Raw genomic sequence first — 23,169 nt, 5'->3', positions numbered from 1 at the left:
GGACTCAACCACTTGAGCTATGCCTCTATTCTTGCTTTTTGTTGGTTGGATATGACCTGGCCTGGTATTGAACTATGACTCTCCAAGTCTCAGCGTCCCAAGTAGTTAGGCATTATACATGTCAGCCACTGCCGCCCAACTAGTGGGTCATTCTTTGGGAGGTTACTGTATAACAGTTCTCATCAAATCTTTTCTAAAAGAAACACTTCCGTGTGTACTCTGATTTTTTTCCTAGGAAACCTGTATACTAGTATAGATTAGTTACTTTTAAGTCAAAAGATCTTTAGTGTGGGGTGCATGTTGAAGGAGTAAAGGTGATAGCTGTTAGGCAGTTGGTTTTGTAGATAACAGTGAAAAGCCTTAATGTGGATGAACTCTATAATATTGATATTAAATATTAATGTTGAATATTGAGTGAGTTGAGTTAACTTCTATTTTCAAATACTTTACCACCAAATGAATTAAAGTATCGCAAAAAATTAAGGACTAAAGAAATACTTTTAACTACACTTTATCCTTACAATGGGTAAAAGTGGAGTGTAAGAGTCTCTTTTAGTTGGACAAACTGAAATTTGTCTAAGTTATTTGCCCAAGACTAGTTAAGGGTTAGATCTGGGATTTTTAGGACTCCTTTATCTGTGAATTCTTTTTTTTTTTTTTTTTTTTGGCCAGTCCTGGGCCTTGGACTCAGGGCCTGAGCACTGTCCCTGGCTTCTTCCCGCTCAAGGCTAGCACTCTGCCACTTGAGCCACAGCGCCGCTTCTGGCCGTTTTCTGTATATGTGGTGCTGGGGAATCGAACCTAGGGCCTCGTGTATCCGAGGCAGGCACTCTTGCCACTAGGCTATATCCCCAGCCCCTGTGAATTCTTAATTGCCTTGCTATGCTACTTTTCCAGATTCTTGACTTGAGAACTTCTGATTCTGCTTCACATTTCACTTGGCTTTAAAATTGGGCTTATGGAGTAAAGAAAAGAGGAAAAAGCATCTGAAGATAATTTTACTAATTCCATGAGGGGAGGCTTTGAAAAATTTTATAAAGATCTAGTGCTTACTTTCTGTAAATCTACTTGTTGAATGATTAAGATGTATATATAGTAAAGAGATAGTAACCCCAGAACAATATATAGGTATCTGGTAGTAAGTGGCAGAAGAGATGAATTAAGGTGTCTGGAGATTCATGACTGAAGAGAGCTGAGTGAAGTCTTTGAAAATGAACTCTTGGTGGAGAAAATAAGTATGAAAGAACACTCTACAAAAAACTTGGTTGGGTTAGTGGGGTAGGAGAGGAACTGGCACTGTTCAGGGAGGTCATTACTGACAGGGACCTTGTTTTACTGAAATGAATCCTTTCTTTCCTTGGCTACCTGCCTTCTCAATTGTAGTAGAATTGATTTCAGTTTCAGAAGGTTAAAAGAATTAAGAGTGTTAGGATGTCTCTTCAAGAAACTTTAGCAAGTCTTTCAGTGATATTAGATAGATACAACCTTAAAGTGACTTATTGTAGAATGCAAGCATTTCCTGGTGTGAATAGGGTTTATATTACCAAGTTATTTGCTTGGGAATTGAATATTTGGAAGCATTTGCTTTTTGAAACTGTTCAAAATACCAATGACAGTTTAGGCTTTGGAGTTCTATTGCATACTTGAAAATACTGTGAGCATTTAAAATAGCATCACAAGAAATAAAGTGAAATTATGACTACTTTGCCTTTTTCTTTCTCTTTTTTTCTTTTGGTAGTACTAAAGTTTGAACTTAGGCCTGTGGTTTCCTTAGGGAGACATTCTACCACAACCCTGTTGGGTCTCACATTTTTGCCTAGGGCAGGTCTCATAACTCTATCAGCCTAAGCTTTTTCTTGGAAAATCTCAAACCAAGATCCTCCCGAGCTTCAGATCCGTTTCTAGAGAGCAGTTTAACTACTATTTTTTCCTTTGTTTTCTTTCTAAGTTTCCTTTTCTTCAAAGGCCAGGCACATTTGAGCTATATTCTTAATGTTCTTATCTTCACTGTTACTAGATTTTCTTGTATAAAAGTAGAGTATATCTATTCAAAGGTAATTTGGTTGTCTTTAACACCCATGTTATATGATTTTCCCAACTTTTTAGCTCATTCCTTGCTATTCCCAGTATGCCCTCCTTATTTGTAGTAATTATCTGCTATATAAAGATGTCAAGAACACTGAATTAAATACTCAGCTATACTTCTAGGACAAATATGGGAACTTTTTCTCTGCCAGAGGCTATTTGGGTATTTATAACATTCTGGGGGGGGGGAGAAAATTATTATAGGTACAGCTATGGTTAGCATATGAGAAGAATATGTGTTTGTAGTGTCAGTACTAAGTGAATTTGCATGCTTTATATAAAAGCCTCCAAGGCCAGAAGTCCCCCATCCCTACTTCTGAAGTTTGTTTACTCTGAACCCCTGGGTATTTTTACCAGTTGATCAGTTCATAATTTTGTATGTGTGCTTTTGCTAAAAGATACCTTATTTAATTTGCTTGACATGGGGTTAATAGCAGTATAACACCTGCCTGAATGAAGATTAACATTTTTTTTTCAGAAGGCACATTGCAACCTTCTTGTGCTTAGAAATGTTGAGCTGTGTTTCAGTAATACACAAAATCTCTGCTAAGAGCTGAGACTAGGGGACTAGGGAGGCAGAGTTCTGCAATTGAAAACATGTGTTGAGTGACTTAAACTTTTTGTTTATTGTCAACAAATGACTATGGAAAGAGGAGTATTAATTTAGGCTTACAAAGTAAAGTTTAACAAAAAGCCTAATTTGGGGGGCTGGGAATATGGCCTAGTGTCAAGATTGTTTGCCTTGTGTACATGAAGCCCTAGGTTCGATTCCTCAGCACGCACGCACGCACGCACGCACGCACGCCAGAAGTGGTGCTGTGACTCAAGTGGGCAGAGTGCTAGCCTTGAGCAAAAAGAAGCCAGGGACAGTGCTCAGGCCCTGAGTTCAGTCCCCAGGACTGGCAAAAAATAAATAAAAATTTTAAAAAGGCTAATTTGGAAATACATAATCTTTGAGTAATGAGCATTGACTCCCTCCCTCTCCCAATTTCCATTGATAATCTTAATTTAGGCTACCATAATTTTTCTGTTAAGCCGATGAAATGGGTTTTAAACTGGCCTTCATTCTGGCTAAATGCAGAACTGTTTTTCCTAACTCTAAGAGTCGAAGTAATATTTTTAAAAAGCAAATCTGATCATTCCACTTGTTTCCCATCTTTATTCTGTATGCCTTTCAGTAGCTTCTCATTGCTTTTAGAATATAGACTAAAATTCTGATAAGCTCTACAGATCTCTTTCATTCTTGTCCCTTGCTTATCTGGCACCAGTTTCTTCCCTACTGAATAATTCTGACACTTCAGATCTCAGTCTTTCCTGACACAAAACCCCCTAATCCAGTCTAATTTTAATTACTGCTTTGTTATACTATTCTGTTTTGATGACATTTCTTCCCTTTGTAGTATTCATTGTGGTGTAGAATTATTCATGTGTTTATTTATAAATACGATTTAAAATTAATGTAACTATTTTAGAGGATGATATAAGATCCGCAGCAGCAGGAATTGTCTGCATTGACTTGCCTTTGTATTATAGTAGCAGTAGATTCCCTATAACACACAATGAGTGAAGTCATTAGGGCCACTTTCAGCTTGACCTCAGCCTGCATTTTCATTCCTGTTAACATTTCTTCCCCTTTTAGATTTCTGTACTTCAGTCACATTGAACCTGCTCCTAATCCTTTAAACTAAGAAGCTCTGCTGCTCCCCTACATAGCTCCTACTATAAAAAGTAAAACAAAATTCAAATCCCAAAGTAGCTTTCCCTGTGAAACCACTATTCATCCTTTTAGACCTAATCTAACAGGCAGGTTTTTGTTTTGTTTTGTTTTGTTTTTTGCCAGTCCTGAGGGTTGAACTCAGGACCTGTGCACTGTCCCTGGCTTCTTTTTGCTCAAAGGTAGCACTCTACCGCTTGAGCCACCGTGCCACTTCTGGGCTTTTCTATATATGTGGTGCTAAGGAATTGAACCCAGGGCTTCATGTATAGGAGGCAAGCACTCTACCACTAGGCCATATTCTCAGCCCCACAGGCAGTTCTTTGATTTGAACATTTCCATATGCTTTTGGGTATTTTAAAAAAATTGTGAAGTTTGTCTGTTTGGTTTTGTGATACCTGTCCCACTAGATGAAAAGGAAGGGTCAGTCTGTATGTATCATTTCAGCTGATATCCTAGGGGCTGAGGTGTAGCTTGTAAAGCTCCTGCCTAGCATGCACAAAGCCTTGGGTTTAATCTACAGCACTGTAAAAATACTCCAAAAAACTCTTGCACAAAAATTGTTTGGCTATCATCTCAGCCTATACTACCATATTTAAAATAATAATGGCTGTAGAAGAGTCATTTATGAATCTGCTATGGACGACTTTCAAACTGGTCAAACAGGTTTCATGTGAGGAGAATTAATGTGCTTTTTTTTTTTTTTTCTTTGCCAGTCCTGGGGCTGAACTCGGCCTAGGCTGCCTTTGAGTTTCTTTTTGCTCAAGGCTAGCACTCTACCACTTGAGCCACAACTCTACTTCTGACTTTTTCTGTTTATGTGGTACTGAGGAATTGAACCCAGGGCTTCATGCATGCTAGGCAAGCACTCTACCACTAAGCCACATTCCCAGCCTTGTGCAATTTTTTGTTGTATCAGTTTAATGGAAGAAAGTATTTCCAGATTATGCTGGTTTCAGGATCCCCATTGAGAAGTGATTCTTAGTACTATAAGTCCTCCATCCAGTTTTCCTGGTAATTAAAAATACTATTGGTAATTTTGCTGGTGCTTACTTCAGCTTAGACTTTTGAAATATTTGCTTTATAATCTTTTTATATCTCATTGTTCTCAAAGGTTAAAGGTTCATAAGCTATGTCTGTCTTTGAGTTTCAGTGTACGCTTTCTAGCACAATAGTTGTGAATACAGGAGTGAATCTCAGTACCAGTAGAACCCATTTAGAACCATGTGCAGCTTATTATTTGGGATTTTCTTCTTTATTAAAATTTTTAATTGTTAATTGTAAAGGATGTACAGAGGTTACTTAAGTCAGGTAAAAAGTACATTTATTTTTGGGACAGTGATTTCCTGGCCACCATGTTTCTCGAAGCAGATAAGTGGCATTAGAGAAGTCTTAGGAATTTCAACTACCATGATTAATGTATTTTAAGTAAAATGGGAGTGAACTGTTTTTAGTGCTCTGTGTATCCAGAAATGCCTGCACATATGTGTTGTGCAGTTTTCAGCTTTGCAATATTAATGAAAATTAGTTTTAATTTTGTTCTGTCATTTTATAGTGGAGAAGAGCTTTCAACTAGAACTTTGTTAGCTTAAAAATGCATGTCCACCTTGCTAGCAGTTTTATAGAACTTGGTAAGAATTGAACTTCATGTTCTCCTTTGACAACTTTGACAACTTAGGGTGTTACATTGTCATCCTAATTATTGGAACTAGCCCTAAAATTACTAATGATTTGCTAAGTTTTTTTAACTTACTATTTTTAAAAAAATTACTGATGACTGCTAAGTTTTTTGCCAACTGTCACTATATAGTTTATTACTACCGATGTTAAATGGAACAATTTTCTAGAATCACTTAACTCTTTTGAAAAACGCCTGGTACCCAGTGATAGAGGAGGTGAAGATGAGATTTTTGTTTAATGTTTGAATATTTTTAATTGACAGACTTAATTTTTCACAGGTTTATGGCTACAAATGACTTAATGACAGAACTTCAGAAAGATTCCATAAAGTTGGATGATGATAGTGAAAGAAAAGTAGTGAAAATGATTTTGAAGTTGTTGGAAGATAAAAATGGTGAGGTACAGAATTTAGCTGTCAAATGGTAAGTTACGTTTTGCTGCTTTCCTTTAAGTAATGATAATTAACTTGTCTTAGGTCTTGGACTATGATTTCTATGATTTTTCTTTTCTTTCTTAGAATACTTAGAGTATGTAGAATCTTTTTTAGAATATTTAGAACATATGGTACATATGTTCTTTTACAGAGTGTAAATTAATGTATCCTTTCATAATATTTCTTTTAAATATATTTCTTTATACTGTATATAGTGAGAAAGCTTCGGAAACTGGTTCTCTCACTTGTCTAATCATAACCTGATTCTTTGGTAGGGTTTGAAAGGACTTCTTGCCTTAGACATTTATGGTCCAGTGAGGATGAACTTAAATTTTTTTGGGGGGGGTATAGGAATCTTGTTAATTGTGAATAGGCAATTAATGTTTCTTGTTTTTAGGTGCAGAATTTGCAATAAATTATATACTAAACAAATTACTTTTTCTATGCTAAACCTATATTAAGGAAGTCTATATTAATTTGTGAGTATCATTTATAGAAATCCTTAATTCACCTAGTAAAAACCTTTAGTTTTATCGTTGGAATTATATGTCATATTTGATATTGATTTAAATAAGCCATTGTCCCATTATTACTCCTTTATTGGATTCTTGTAAGAAGTTCAAATTCATTTTAGGCTCAGCTCTTTCTTATATACTTTTAAAAACAGGGTAAAGGTGACAATTCATTAGTTGATGTAGAACTTTTTAGACCTACAGTACAAATTTCTTTAACTAGAAACTACATTTGCAAGTTTAAAATGAAGTGGGTCTTACAGGGCAGTAGTCGCTCATGTCTTGTTGGGAGGTTGAGTTTAAGAGCATTGAAGTTCCAGGGTAGAAAAATTCTCAAGACTCCCATCTAAGCAGAAGAAAGTGGGCACGGTGGCACATGCCTTGCGTCAAACTCCTCATCCCAGGTATAGTGAGAAGCCTACAAGGCAGATTTTGGTCTATGTGTATATCGAAGTAGGAAGCTGTTGGAAAAATATAAATGAATGGTTGGTCTTCATAAAATAATTTGTTAGGGCCAGCCGAAATAGCTCACTTGGGAAAATGTTAAACTGAAGAAAATAGTTTAAAATTATGCAAATGGTGAATAATTTTACTTTAATGTTTTTATTTTACAATTTTTAAGTACTTAATGAGAATTAAACTTTGTTTAAAACATGTGAGAACTGAGTATGACTGAGATTCCAGACAGTGAGAAGTAGAAATGAAAGTTGGAGGCCAGCCTGGACTACATAGCAAGATCCTGTCTCCAAGATTCTGTGTGTGTGTGTGTGTAATTCACTTCTAAAAACTAAAGGAATGAAAATACAAAAAAAAAAGAATAAATTAATAAGACAATCATAGTAATATCTAAATAATCTTAAGCATGGAAATTCCAGTAGATACTAAGGAGCCATATTAAAAAAAATTGGAAAAATTGTCAAAAGAACTCATCATCCCCCAAAAAAGGTTGAAAACTCTTTCACTGTTAGTTTTGTTTTTTGCCAGTCCTGGAGCTTGAACTCAGGGCCTGAGCACTGTCCCTGGCTTCTTTTTGCTCAAGGATAGCACTCTACCACTTGCCACAGTGCCACTTCTGGCTTTTTCCAAATACGTGGTGCTGAGGAATCGAACCCAGGGCTTCATATATTCGAGGCAAGCACTCTTGCCACTAGGCCACATTCCCAGCCCTCACTGTTTTGAAACTTTGACAAACAGATAATTCTAGGGCAGCTACTTCTAGTACTGTTCCATAACAGCAAGTCTGAAAACCTTTCATACTATTATTTGAACAAATTATGGTAATACTAATTAAAGATAACAAACTGGGAAACAGTAGACAAGAAGTATTTAATGGTCGTAACAAAATACAGCAATATATTAAATAATACTCATCAAGTGTATTAAGAATATGAGTTATTCAGTTTAATGTGCTTCCTTAAAGTTATTTGTCCTGTTAATAGGAGAAAATAATTTAGTTGTTAAAACGCTGTTAAGTTTCCAGATTGATTATTTATTGGGGGAAAAACCCACTCATTTAGGCTACTTAGTATAATTAGCAGAAAAAAAAACACTAAAAATTAAGGCCTTGTTGAAAAGAGGAATTAAAGGAGCCCTACGTCCATATATTTATAATTGTTAGATCTTTGTGATATTTGACCCTTTAATGAACAATAGTGAGTTGGCATTTATTATAACTATTTATGGTTGGATTTGGGTATATCATTTAATTTTTTTTCTGTCTCATATGCTTTTGTTCTCATCCTCTGCAGCAGTTCCTGAAGTTTCCTGACCTTGAAAGGGTTATAGCTATCATGCCAATAGTACTAAAGCCTTACTTTCTTCTTTTAGTCTCATTTTCTCAAGAGTATAATTCCAGGGGCTTTATACACAAAACAACACAGATATGGAAATCCAATTTTCTTTTAATTTTATACATGAAAGAAATTTGTAAAAATATGAAACAGTTGCTAGTCTGTTTTCTTTAATATATTATTGCTAACATGTAATTAATTGGATTTTTATTTTAATGTAGTAATTAATGTAATATCCTAATTAGAGTGTTAAATGTAGGTCCTAGACAAAAGATGTTGAAAATGACTATTTTGTAGTACTTTGATTCTTTTGTTGAATTTTTAGACAAATTTTTTCAGAGGCTAGGGATTATGAATTGCCCTTTAAATTTATCACAATCTATTTCAAGTTAATATACCATCTGATGTAAGTTATGTAAACCCTTTTGTAATGTGGTTCCATTTACCTTCCTATACTTGTTTGTGTTGTTATGGCTATTTCTTAATATATGTTAAGTATATGTGATTGAGTTTCTATGCTAGAGCATTCTTTGTGGTTTGAAGGGGGAAATAGAGTTCTGTAAATGTAGCCTTTTATGTATTTTCACATCTACCATTTCTGGTGATCTTTTTTTTTCCCTTCTAATTCAAGTTACCATCTGGCTTAATTTTCCCTTACCTTAATTCCTTTGACAATTTTTGTACAACAATATTAGTGGTGATTCAATCCTCTTAGTTTTTATCTGGAATTTTCTAATTTATCTTGAAATGTAAAGGGTGATTTCACTGAATATGCAGTTCTTGGTGGGCCTTCTTGACTTTTTTTTTTTCTAGATCCAGTGTTTTCTTTTGTTCAAATAATTGTTCTAAATCATCTTCAGTTTCATAAGATGAAAACCAAGGGGGGAAAAGTTGGAAACCTGTAACTACAAGGAGTTTTAGCAATCAGAATTTTCTCTTTTCTTTCCTTTTTTTTATTACATCTTTATTTGTATAAGGTTTGTGATGATAGGTATGGTGTGCACTCGTTTAAGTTGACAGTTGTTAAAGTCAAGTTAATATTTTGAATCTATTTTTCAAGTGTGTGTGTGTCTGTGTCTAGATTTTAAAAGAACTTTTCTTTATGTTACAGTCTTGGCCCTTTAGTGAGTAAAGTGAAAGAATACCAAGTAGAGACGATTGTAGATACTCTCTGCACTAATATGCTTTCTGATAAAGAACAGCTTCGAGATATTTCAAGTATTGGCCTTAAAACAGTAATTGGAGAACTTCCTCCAGCTTCCAGTGGTAAGCAAGAGCATTATTTTCTTTTTAAGTGCAGGTATTTTTTTCTGGTCTTGCCCTTTCCTCCTGAATATAGAGGGGAATGACTCCTAAGAGATCTTTATGAGATCTTTAAGGGAAAAGAGATTCCCCCCCAAAAAAAATAAAAAATCAAAGGGAAATTACTTCTTCTTTCTTAAAGATAAATTTAGTCTTAAGTAAATATTTTTATTGACTTTTTCAACTGTCTCAGTTTTCAAGTAGTTTTAATTAAAGATGAACCTTTTTTAGCTAGGTAATTTAAATTATAATTAATTCATTAATTAGCTTTTGGTCTCCGACAAAAACATCTAAGTAACTGGCATTTGCCTACTAAGCTATTAAAAGCTATTTGCCTACTAAGCTATTAAAATTAGCAGTTTGAAAGTTAACTGTTTCTTCTACAAATGGTGTGAAGTTATCATAGTCTTACTCTATGGGAGGATTTAGCTTGGTTATAATGTTCTCCAGGTGTATTATTTTCATTGACTTAATAAATGCTTATTAATTCATAATGCTAGTTACTATGCTAAATGTTCTATGTTTCACTTAGTCTAAATATCAACCATATGAAAGATTTTAGTATTCTCCTTGGTTTTTAAGTGGAAGAACTGAAATTTACAGACATTAGGTTATTCACTCTGTATTTTGACTCTTGGCTTGGTGAAGATTGAAATCTTTTCATCTTGAGCTGGAGATAAGAGCTCACTGGTAGGGCACCTCCCTCCTAGATTCAATCCTTCTAGCACTGGGGGGAAAATCCTGATAATCTTTTTCTGTCAGATCATACTAGTGTTAACTTTGCCTTTACTTAGTATATTAAGTAGTTATTTCTATCATATTCTACCAACTGAGGTATATTATTTAGTTATATTAGCCATATTGATACTTTATTCATATCCTCCCTCATTGGAACATGTTTACATTTAGATGATTCCTGGTTTTAACAAGAAATTTTTTGACCATTCAGATTCTTTTGCAGTTACTAGTTCCTTTTTATCTCTTCCTATGCCTCTGATATTTGGGTCCTCAACATTTCTGCTTTATAATGAAATTGTATAATCTTTTTGTTACAGAGTCTTATGAGAGGTTAAAGCTTTCTGTTAATCTTTCTTTTTAAAGAAACTGTTAAGCATTAGAGCTCAATTATGTTATTTAATTCATTGATCTTTAAAAGGTCAGGTTACTAGAAAAGAGGAATTAATTAGAGAAAACTCTCAGAGCTGCGCTTCAAATTTAGCAGTAAATGCAGTATTATTACTACTGGCCTCCGAACCAGCATTCAGTAGTTAACCCAGTAAAGTCTATGGAATCTTGTTTATTCTGTTAACTTTTTCCTTTTCTGCAGTTATAACTTGTAATTCTTGCTTGTGTCAAATTATTTTGTTGAAAAGCAACTTGGTTTGAAATTCATGTATAGTTTAGAATTATTGACTATTTAGTAACTACTATGGAATATAAGGTAAACTCTCACATTCTTGCTTTGAGATTATTTTGGCTTACTATTCATATAGGCTCTGCATTAGCTGCTAATGTATGTAAAAAGATTACTGGACGTCTTACCAGTGCAATAGCAAAGCAGGAAGATGTCTCTGTTCAGCTAGAAGCCTTGGATATCATGGCTGATATGTTGAGCAGGTAAATTCTTTGCATTACTTATAATATAGACATCATATTTATTAAAGATGACTTTTGGTAAATCTGGTAAAGCATGATTGAAAATTATTCATGTCTAAATTGTTTTTTAAATATGTGTGATTGAAGGCAAGGAGATTCATAAGCTAATTATACTTATGTACTATTATAGGAAATGTGTAGGAAAAGTGAATTCTGAAAGCTAGCTTTTTAGTTTTGAAATTTAGGTTATATTCACAAATTTTTGTTCACAAATTTAAAATTTTAACACAGTTTATGTTTTGTTTTACTGTTATAATACTGCATGTTGGGGGTGAAGAGATGAACTTGACTTAAAACTATGTTGTTTTTCTACCTAGAAAGACAAACCTGAACAGCTCCTTACCTTAAAAGACCTATCAGTTTTAGTTTCTTGTTATTTCTTTTCTTTATTGCTTCTGATTCTGTGGTTAATTCAAGTGCCTACATGTGAAAGAATGTATATTAATTATAGTGATATACAGAGTAATATAGATGTGCTGTAATCACATACGGAAAGCTTATACTTTATAATTGTTATGTTTGAATTATTGTGATGAGCTCTCAGCATCTCATGCAAAAAAGCTCTTACTTTACTGTCGGAGATAAAAACAGTAACTAGAAGGCAGAAAGAGACTAAAGAATTAACGGAGCATGTTCAAGGAAGTTCTCTATGGAAATAGTGGTATTTGAATGAGTAGCAGAATATATCTGTAAAAATGATGGAGGGGGAAACACTGTATTCTAGAGTTCCAGATTATAGAATGAATAGTACAATAGTAAGAAGTCATTCTTATGCAGATTAGGGCCTTATTAAGGTATGTGGGGAATGTACACTTAATTTGATAAGCAGTGATAATACAGTCTTAGACTAGTCCTGTGTGTGACCTAATCACTAACACTGTTGCCATGTTGTAGATGTTTGAATATACTATTGATTCACTGACCTTTAAGAATGTTACAATATGTAGATCAGTAGAAGATATCATTAAAAGATCTTGGAAGGAGAGTGATAAGATCATTGTTTGGTTTAGTTTGGTGCTTTACCTAGCCAGTGGATTTTATAGGAGATATAATCTAGATTCTAGAAGTAACTTGAGGAACTAAATCTCAAATCTGCATACAGTTTTAATAGGTTTTTAGTTACATTTATAGGGAGAGGGAGAATTGATATTTTTCTGTCTTTTTTTAGGCAAGGAGGACTTCTTGTTAATTTTCATCCTTCAATTCTGACCTGTCTACTCCCCCAGTTGACAAGTCCTAGACTTGCAGTGAGGAAAAGAACCATTATTGCTCTTGGCCATCTGGTTATGAGCTGTGGAAATATAGTCTTTGTAGATCTTATTGAACATCTGTTGTCAGAGTTGTCGAAAAATGATTCCATGTCAACAACAAGAACTTACATACAATGTATTGCTGCTATTAGTAGACAAGCTGGTCATAGAATAGGTAAGAAATTTTAAAATATTTTCAAGTTGTCACTTAAAAATTAGTGTGTTTTTAAGAAGTTGTATGCTTTCTGTAGGTGAATACCTTGAGAAGATAATTCCTTTGGTGGTAAAATTTTGTAATGTAGATGACGATGAATTAAGAGAGTACTGCATTCAAGCCTTTGAATCATTTGTGAGAAGGTAAGTTTTTAAGATCTTCATTTTCTTAAAAAAATTTTCTCTTAACAATAGAATAGTAATTAAGATCTAGATTAGATGTGTAGGGAGAAAGAGCTTATGGAATTTCAGTTGTATTTTAATTATTTTTTTTTAATAACAAATGGCTATTATACTCCTTGAAGCTATTATGTTTGAGAATTTTCCTTGTTGGCACTTTATTAAGGAATGTGAGAAAAGCAGTTATCATTATCTTTGGTTTATTTTTGCATCTTTAGAGGGGAAGAGAAGTCAGTATAATACATTGATCTGTCTTCAGAGAGCAGCAGGAGATGAGAAATAGACATTGAATTTTGTGTCAAATTTTTTTCTTTTAGATCTTTTACATGTATTTTGCTAGGACAATGATTATCAATTTGGAAACTTCGATTAGTATTTTGTAAACATCTTAAAATAGTGAGAGCACTTATGTATTAAAAAGCTATACTGGCTAACAGATATCTTTGCCTTTGTATGGTTGGATAGTATATTACATGTGTCAGTTTGGGGCTTGAACCCTGGGCCTGGTTGTTGTCTCTGAGCTTTTGTGCTCAAGGCTAGTGTTCTACCACTTGGACCACAGTTCAACTTCTGGCTGTAAGAAAAGTCTCACAGACTTTTCCTGCGTGCCTGGCTTTAAACTGCGATCCTCAGATCTCAGCCTCCTGAGTAGCTTAGAATTACAGGTGTGAGTCACTGGCCCACTGCATGTCTAATGATTTTTGTTTGCTGTTATCCTTTACTGCTTCTGTGTTTGAGAAGTGGCTTTATGATAATATCAAATTTTTAAATTGGAAATTCTGGGTTTGTTTCTGTCCTTCTATGAAACATTACTCATTTATTTGTTGGTCTTGTAGGCATTTATATGTTCTGTCCTCAGCAGAGAGCAGAATAGCTAGAGGAACAAGTTGAATGATTGTACACTGACAGCTTTGCTTATAAAGCTAGTTGCTGAAGTGCTTATTCTTCTGGGTCTGGTCTTCAACTTGAGAAGATAGAGCATATTATCAATTTCTCTATGATGTCCCGTCATTAAGTGTTAAAAGTGTGTGTAGGGGAGAAGCCCATTTAAAAGTTGATTAACAAATTGTTTGAACATATAATCAGTGAGAAAAAGATTGATCTGATAAACATGTTATTGTTGGTAATGAAAATTTTGGCAGATGGTTACTCAAGGAGAACGTAGTTACTTAAGCACCTTTGTCTTTGTCTTCAGATGTCCTAAGGAAGTGTATCCTCATGTTTCTACCATAATAAACATTTGTCTTAAATACCTTACCTACGATCCAAATTATAATTATGATGATGAGGATGAAGATGAAAATGCTATGGATGCTGATGGTGTTGATGATGATGATCAAGGTATTTCAAATGGAATCGAAGGAATCTGTTAAATTTCATAATAGAAACCAGAGTTGTACACAAAAATGGTTCTTAAATGCAATTGCTCCATTGTTCCTTAGCATTCAGATTTTCTACAGAATGTTTTTGTAGAATGTAAGTAAGTTAATTGAATCTGAAGATAAACTTATTCAGAGCAGTTTGGTATTGAGAGAATATTTGTCTTCCTTGTTCAGTTATGTTCATGAAAACTACTAAATATTATGATTCTAAAAACTATAATTTTACCTACCTTTAAAAAAGACCCTACTAGAATATGACCCTATTAGAATGTCTCTTTCAAAAGTGTTACATTTGATTTTAGATAATCAATCTCTTGCTTAATGTGTACTTAAAATAAAGGTAATCTTAATGGCAAAAAAGGAAATGATAAAATAATGGCATTCACAGGGAAATGGTCAGATCTTGAACGAATAATATTGAGCAAGACAAGCCTAGAGGCACAGAGGACAAAGGCGCATGGTCTCCCTGATATGTGGTTGTTGGCGGGGGAGGGGAGACAGTAGAGATCATGTCTGTAAAGCAACAAACTTCTTTTCAAATGGTATTTCTTCATATTTTGGTCAGAGACTTTACATCATCTCTCTAAAACCAAACAATTACTAAATAAACATAAAAAGGTCTCAACAGCTACATACATATGATTATATAAGATGAGGCTAAGCAAAATGAACTCCAAGAGATGGAAACAGGAGGATTTTACTGTTTTCAATGTTTAATGTACTAGGTGAATTTCCTTTGACGTACTCTCTGTGGTCACTGTATATGATTCTGGTACACTGGATATTGTATATATGCTTATCTGAACTGGGGAAGGGAAAGAAAAATGAAGGAGACTGTAACAAGTATGGCAGGAAATGTACTCACTGCCTTATTATGTAACTATACCCTCTCTGCACATCACCTGATCAATAAAATTTAATTTTAAAAAAAAGAGCCTACTAAAAGCCTCTAACCTTATATACACTTAGCAAGTACTGCCCATTTTTGTCTCCTCTACAGGAATACTCCTTAAAAAATGCTTTTCGATTGCTTTCTTCCCTTTTGTCTTGAACCTAAGTCCTTCAGTAGTACACAAGATTACAGATGTTTGCCTCTGCCTATTCTCATAATCTGGGCAACCTTAAAGGATTTTTAAAAATTATATATATATTTTTTACAAGTGTTATTAACAGATAGACAGACAGACATAGACAGTTGTGCACAAGCTTTGGGGCGCGCTTAGAATTGTTCTTTAATTGGCCATGTAAGTTTTCTGGAATTCCAGTGGCAAAATGATATTATTTTGCCCATATTTTAGAACCACGTGGTTAGTTAGAAAACAAAACTTTTCCAGCAAACAAAAATTTTCACAGATTATGCAGCGAGGAAATGAAGAAGCCACATTTTGGAAAAAAAAAAACAACAAAAATGAAACAACAACAACAAAAAAGTCTATGGCCATACCACCCTGAACACGCCCAATCTTGTCTAAAAATTATATATTTAATTATAGTTAGTTGTACAGAGTTACCATTCAACAAATCATTTTCTAAGTAAAATGCGTCTTGATCACTTGTCACCCTTTCATCATTTTTCTTCCAACCCAATCCTATCCCTTAATGTCCTTTTATTTCATAGACTGTGGGTTGAATATTAAGACTATATTCCCCACCTTCCTATCTGCACTTGTATATACCCTTTCTATGTGACAATCCTCCTGCCCCACTCCCATTTTGTCAAGTGCCAACTTCCTGGTATAATACTGTACTTCAATTAATATATTTGTGTGTACTTGCATGCAGCCCCATATGTGTTCATGTGTATGTTTATACATTAGTTGTAGCTTCCACATATGAGACAAAAGATAAATCCTTAGTATCTTTGGGCTTGATGTATTTCACTTAGCATAAATTTTCCAGGTCCACCCATTTCTTTGCAAACGGTGTAATATTCTTCCTAATAGATGAGTAAAATCCCGTGAGTGTGCGCGTGTGTGTGTGGCACTTCCCACACTTAAAAAAAAAAATTTTTTTTTTTGGCCAGTCCTGGGCCTTGGACTCAGGGCCTGAGCACCTTCCCTGGCTTCTTCCCGCTCCAGGCTAGCACTCTGCCACCTGAGCCACAGCGCCCCTTCTGGCCGTTTTCCATATATGTGGTGCTAGGGAATCGAACCAAGAGCTTCATGTGTAGGAGGCAAGCACTCTTGCCAATAGGCCATATTCCCAGCCCTAAAAAATTTTTTATTGTAAAGGTTATCTACACCGGGGGCTTACAGTTTCATTCCACATTTTCTTGATTCGCTCTTTTTAGGGGCATCTAGGCTTTTTCCAGATGTTAAACTTCTTGATATTGCATGCTAGTTATTCATCTCTTTCACCACCAAGCTTAGAGTATCTCTGTGTTCAGTAGTAGCTCATATCTTATCTTTTCTTATACTTCATGTTAGTCCAGGTTTATATGTGACTACTTAATTTATATTACTGGTTGGATATTCAAATTAAGTTTCCTGCTCTTTTTTCCCCACCCTTTAGTATTTTCCATCTTAGAATGGCACATATTCATTATTCTATATTCTCAGGCAAGAAAAAAATCTTGAGGTTATACTTCATAACTCTTTCACATGCCTACCATCCCAGAGCCTTTTCTCACTTTTTACACCCTTATTTCCTTTTTCAGCATTTTAACTCTATCATACTTAATCGTATTACAAGTAATTTATCTTCCATTTCAAGAATACAATCTTCATGAAGATGAAAATAATTTCTTCACTGCTTTTTAGTGCCCAGAACTATGTTTGGCTTACAGAAGGCACCTCATAAATGCATTAATGAAGAAAGAGAAACCTGAGCTTGTATTATAAATACCCTTCCAATGAAGGCTCATTGGAAGTGTTCAGCATGCTAAATAACAAACCCAAGTCCTTTAGACACTTTATAACTAACATGGATTAAGTGTAACAAATGCCATATTGTCATTGTGACTCATTAAATAAGCAGTATTAGGACACTTGTTAATTTTTCTAAAAACAGTTTTAAGTAAAACTTAATTTTGATGCAGCTTGTGTTGATGTGGAGGAAAATGCTTTCTTTTTAATGTAGTCTATTTTGTTAGTGTCTTTAACTTTTATTTAAATAGGTCTTGGTGAATTTATTAAATGCCTTGAGTTTTACCAGTATTGAGTTGAATTTTCCTGCTATTCCTAAGGTGAATGAAATTAATCTATTTTTTCTAAAGTTTAGCTGGCTATTGTAGCCAGTAACTCATCCACAAACACTGGGGAATCATTTTATGGTACAGTCTTATCTAAGTATAGAATAAACAATACTTCCATTAGAGACAAATTTAGGGCTGTTGGAGTACTACATGAGTTGGTTTGGTACCCTCCTAACTTTTTAAATCCTAACTGATTCAACTAGATATTAAGTAGAAATAATTTTAGATACAGACAATATATCCTACCAAGTGTGTGTATGGTATAATAATCTTGAGATGTTTGAAGTTTATCATTGGGTATTTAGAAAACATAATAGTTGTTAAGTGGGCAACATTTTCTTGCTGTAATTATGGTATAGTTTCTTTAGACAAAATTGTGAAAGGTTGAGAAATAGGCATTATTTGCCCTAGTAGTACAGAACATCAATAAATTTAGTTGTGAGGCTGTTAGAATTCTTTCTCAGAAAATTCTTTTCTCACAAAATTAGAAGGGGATCTGTAACTATTCTTCAGTCATGTAATGTGTAGCTACAAATTCATTTTATACTTCATTTCATAACTCCATTGTTTGATTTGGTTTTATCTCAAAAGTTAAAAAAACTTATTTTCGTATTTATATTCTAAAGATTTATGTTAATTATTTTCAAGAGCTATGAGTAAGCAGCAGATTATTAAACAATAAGAAAGCATGTTTAATGTTAAAAGTACAATCACAATTTTTTTTTTTTTTTTTTTTTTTTTTTGGCCAGTCCTGGGCCTTGGACTCAGGGCCTGAGCACTGTCCCTGGCTTCTTCCCGCTCAAGGCTAGCACTCTGCCACTTGAGCCACAGCGCCGCTTCTGGCCGTTTTCTGTATATGTGGTGCTGGGGAATCGAACCTAGGGCCTCGTGTATCCGAGGCAGGCACTCTTGCCACTAGGCTATATCCCCAGCCCCTGCAATTTTTTAAAGTTAATGTTTGTGCAAATTTATATAAGTAGCAAGTTCTGTATATGTTTTAAATTTTAGTTCTTTCTAGATATGCCTACTGCACTGTGTATTAATGAAAAGTTGGAATAACTGTCTTGGTTAAGAATACCAATTTACCATGTCATTAATAGCCTGTTCACATTAAAATTTTCCACTAGGGAGTGATGATGAATACAGTGATGATGATGACATGAGTTGGAAAGTGAGACGTGCAGCTGCTAAGTGCCTGGATGCCGTAGTTAGCACAAGGCATGAAATGCTTCCTGAATTCTACAAGACCGTGTCTCCGGCACTGATATCCAGGTTTAAAGAGCGTGAAGAGAATGTAAAGGCAGATGTGTTTCATGCCTACCTTTCTCTTTTGAAGCAAACTCGTCCTGTACAAAGTTGGCTGTGTGACCCTGATGCAATGGAACAGGGAGAAACACCTTTAACCATGCTTCAGAGTCAGGTCAGTTTAAAAATAATATAGTAAATGTGGTACTTAAAAAGTTACTTTGAAGTGAAAAATCTAAGTTTTAAAAGCTCACATCTGTAATCCAAGCTGCTTCAGGAAGTCACCAAGACAGGAGATCAAGATTCAAAGCAAAAAGTAATAATTCTGTCTCAAAGAACAAGCCAAGTGTGGTGTTTTATGCCTGTAATCTCAGCTATATGATAGGAATAGGTAGGGTCTTGGTCCAGCTAATCAGGAAACCTGAAAGCCTGTGTGAAAAATAATTAAGACGAAAAGACTGGTGGTGTGTCTTATGTGGTAGAGTTCTTGGAAGGTCCTGAGTTCAACCTGGTACCAAGAAGAGAAATAGGACTTTGTACTAGCACAGCATTCTGGAATGTACATGTACATGTACATAGCCGTTAATCCATGCTATTTATTTGCCAGTTGTTTATTCTAATTTTTAAGTTTTTGTGTGTGTATGTGTGTGTGCCAGTCCTGGGGCCCGGGGGCTGTTCCTGAGTTTGTTTGTTTGTTTTTTAATAAAGGCTAGCACTCTACCACCTGAACCACAACTCCACTTCTTTTCTCTTTTGATTTCTTTTTTCTTCTTTAAGCCTTCTTGATTATGTTAAGGTTTGGTAAACCTTTATCTTTGATAGTAATGGAGGAGTCTTAAAATACAAGTGTCACTGTAGGGTCATAGACCCGTCTTCATTTCTAAACCTATTTAGTTGAGTGTCCTTAAACAAGTATCTAAATCATATATTTTTAATCATTCATTAAACCTTGCTTTTCTGCTTTGTAATAAGGGTTAATTCAGAAATATTTACCCAGGGTAGTAAAAAATAAATCATCTATGTACTTTTCAGTGTATGTACTAACTGCTAGATAGCAAGTATTTGACACATTACCCTTATTATTAAAATAACATACACATTTTTCACCTGGCATTTTTCTCTAAAATCCTAAATATTAAACTATATACCTCTGTTTTTTGAATAGTTAGTACATACTGGGCATTTGCTTATTTTATATGTAGTTCCTGTAACAGCTTTAGGGAGGAGGGTCTCTCAATCCTACATCTGTTTTTATAGGTTATGAAACATGTTGAAAGAGTTTAAACTAGAGGACGAAGAGATAACATACCACATCTAGTTTCCAATTAATGCAAGTAAATTAGAGAACTTAATTATAACTGAACATTGAATAATAATTGTAGAAGTGAATGGAATGAAGTAGAAACAGTAAGTGTATAGAATTCAAAATATTTATTGGAATTATCAGGAATTCTGAGTTTTACAGGGAATTAGATCATTATTTCTTCTCAGATCTTTGTTCAGTTATGGTTTGTTTCTATGTGGTGGTAGATAGTGTGCTTAATCTCTTTCTACTATTTTATTGAGGGATTTTAGAGGTTAAGTTTGTGACCTGTTATCTTTAAGATTTGTTAGTAGAAACCAATTATAAATTTTACTGACAAACCAAAATTAGAGAATTGGAACCAGGTTTCTCACCCCCACCCCTGTCCCAAGTCAGTTTACTTTGCCTTCCTTCATTGTAACAGCAAACTGGACGTGGGAATTGGGGGGGTGGCTATTTTATGATTACTTTTCCATATATTTTTTTGCTGCCTTTGATGTTGTCTGCTGGATTTCCATTTGTAAATTTCATACCTAAGATTTTGTTAAAATTATTTTAATAAAGACTTGTGTTGCTCTGTAGAAAGCTAAATAGCTTTTAAAACAAATGGTTAGAGTTACAAGAGAACATATATAGAACATTCAACAAACTTGCCTTATATCTATCAAGTCCCTGTTGGCAGTAGAGAAGTGAACTGTAACATGAAAAAGATCAGTTCTTCCCCTTTGTCTTGATTCTCCATAATTCGTATTAAGTTTATTGAGGAAATACCAATTGATATGTCAGCTAATGAGTATGTGATATTTACAGGTTCCCAACATTGTTAAAGCTCTGCACAAACAGATGAAAGAAAAAAGTGTGAAAACCCGACAATGTTGTTTTAACATGTTAACTGAACTGGTAAATGTATTACCTGGGGCCCTGACACAACACATTCCTGTACTCGTACCAGGTATGTGAGAAAAGAATCATTGTCTTTGGGAATTTACTATGAGTTTACTTAGGGAAACTTAAACAATTATTTCCTTTAAAGGGGATATTTGTGACAGCTTTGTACAGCCATCTTGTATGCAAATTGAGATGTCTGCAAGTAAAAAGTTAATTTTTTTAAAATCTTACTCTCTTGAAATGTAAAGTTGGCATTTTAACCAAAAATGTCATTGGTTTTAATAGATAGTATACATTATTGTGATGCCTCATGCCTATAATCCTGTTTATGCAGGAGGCTGAGATCTGAGAATTTTGGTTCAAAGCCAGCCTGGGCAGGAACGTTCTTAACACTCTTATCTCCAGTTAAGCACCAGAAGGTAGAAGTGGAGCTGTGACTCTAGTGGTAGAGTGCTAGCCTTGTGTTGAAAAGCTCAGGGACATTACCCAGGCCCTGAGTTAAAGCCTCAGGACTGGCTGGCACCACACATACTATATACACAGAGATTATGCAATTTTTCTTACTCTAGAGGTAATACAAGGGTGGGAACTTTCAGAATATTCTTTGGGTTGGTTTTTAATTTTTTTCTTAAGCCTACACAAAAATGAGTAGATTCTTTTTGTTGACATTTTAGGAATCATTTTCTCACTGAATGATAAATCAAGCTCATCAAATTTGAAGATTGATGCTTTGTCCTGCCTATATGTAATCCTCTGTAATCACTCTCCTCAAGTCTTCCATCCTCATGTTCAGGCTTTGGTTTCTCCAGTGGTGGCTTGTGTTGGAGATCCATTTTACAAGATTACATCAGAAGCCCTTCTTGTTACCCAACAGCTTGTCAAAGTAATCCGGCCTTTAGATCAGCCTTCCTCGTTTGATGCAACTCCTTACATCAAAGATCTTTTTACTTGTACCATTAAGAGGTTAAAAGCAGCTGACATTGACCAGGAAGTCAAGGAAAGGGCTATTTCCTGTATGGGACAGATTATTTGCAACCTTGGAGATAATTTGGGTTCTGACTTGCCTAATACACTCCAGATTTTCTTGGAGAGACTAAAGAATGAAATTACCCGATTAACTACAGTGAAGGCATTGACACTGATTGCTGGGTCACCTTTGAAGATAGATTTGAGGCCTGTGCTGGGAGAAGGGGTTCCGATCCTTGCTTCATTTCTCAGAAAAAACCAGAGAGCTTTGAAACTGGGTACTCTTTCTGCCCTAGATATTCTAATTAAAAACTATAGTGACAGCTTGACAGCTGCCATGATTGATGCAGTTCTAGATGAGCTCCCACCCCTTATCAGTGAAAGTGATATGCATGTCTCACAGATGGCTATCAGTTTTCTTACTACCCTGGCAAAAGTATATCCTTCTTCCCTTTCCAAGATAAGTGGATCCATTCTCAATGAACTTATTGGACTTGTGAGATCACCCTTACTGCAAGGGGGAGCCCTGAGTGCCATGCTAGACTTTTTCCAAGCTCTGGTTGTCACTGGAACAAGTAATCTAGGATACATGGATTTGCTGCGCATGCTGACTGGTCCAGTTTACTCCCAGAGCACAGCGCTCACTCATAAGCAGTCTTATTATTCCATTGCCAAATGTGTAGCTGCCCTTACTCGAGCATGCCCTAAAGAAGGCCCAGCTGTAGTAGGTCAGTTTATTCAAGATGTCAAGAACTCAAGGTCAACAGATTCTATTCGTCTTTTAGCTCTCCTTTCTCTTGGAGAGGTTGGGCATCATATTGACCTAAGTGGGCAATTGGAACTAAAATCTGTAATACTAGAAGCTTTCTCATCTCCTAGTGAAGAAGTAAAATCAGCTGCATCCTATGCATTAGGCAGCATTAGTGTGGGCAACCTTCCTGAATACCTGCCATTTGTCTTACAAGAAATAACCAGTCAACCCAAAAGGCAGTATCTTCTGCTTCATTCTTTGAAGGAAATAATTAGCTCTGCGTCAGTAGTGGGCCTTAAACCATATGTGGAAAACATCTGGGCCTTATTACTAAAGCACTGCGAGTGTGCAGAAGAAGGTACCAGAAATGTTGTTGCTGAATGTCTAGGAAAACTCACTTTAATTGACCCAGAAACTCTCCTTCCACGGCTTAAGGGGTATTTGATATCAGGTAAGTAGATTTTCTTATCTAAAAATGTCATTGTTAGATATCTTATTGAAAGACAATTTTTAAAGAGCAATGTCTTTTTATATGTAAAAGCTAAATATATGATGAAAAAGTAACTGCTACACTGTAGCACTGTATTCAAGACTTTTTGTTTAGAAGGATAGTGTAATTAGGTCCT

At 35.0% G+C, this 23,169-nt stretch overlaps 1 protein-coding gene across 2 annotated transcripts in view; it reads left to right on the top strand.

Moving 5' to 3' along the window:
• Positions 1–23,169, top strand: part of Cand1 (cullin associated and neddylation dissociated 1) — a 37,602-nt gene that overhangs the window by 4,820 nt on the left and 9,613 nt on the right. The window contains exons 2-10 of one of the 2 annotated variants that reach the window (XM_048360089.1): positions 5,758–5,901; positions 9,326–9,480; positions 11,010–11,133; positions 12,341–12,597; positions 12,674–12,779; positions 14,011–14,156; positions 18,518–18,810; positions 20,749–20,890; positions 21,501–22,994. In XM_048360089.1, the coding sequence (XP_048216046.1) occupies positions 5,758–5,901; positions 9,326–9,480; positions 11,010–11,133; positions 12,341–12,597; positions 12,674–12,779; positions 14,011–14,156; positions 18,518–18,810; positions 20,749–20,890; positions 21,501–22,994 (2,861 nt within the window). Of the gene's footprint in view, positions 1–5,757; positions 5,902–9,325; positions 9,481–11,009; positions 11,134–12,340; positions 12,598–12,641; positions 12,780–14,010; positions 14,157–18,517; positions 18,811–20,748; positions 20,891–21,500; positions 22,995–23,169 lie in introns of both variants that reach the window. The other variant, XM_048360096.1, reaches the window with a different exon arrangement.

The sequence above is a fragment of the Perognathus longimembris genome, chromosome 1, assembly GCF_023159225.1.
Source record: "Perognathus longimembris pacificus isolate PPM17 chromosome 1, ASM2315922v1, whole genome shotgun sequence".
Classification (NCBI taxonomy): domain Eukaryota; kingdom Metazoa; phylum Chordata; class Mammalia; order Rodentia; family Heteromyidae; genus Perognathus; species Perognathus longimembris.
Note: the sequence above shows the minus strand (reverse complement) of the source record. Positions and strands in the feature narration are given on the sequence as shown.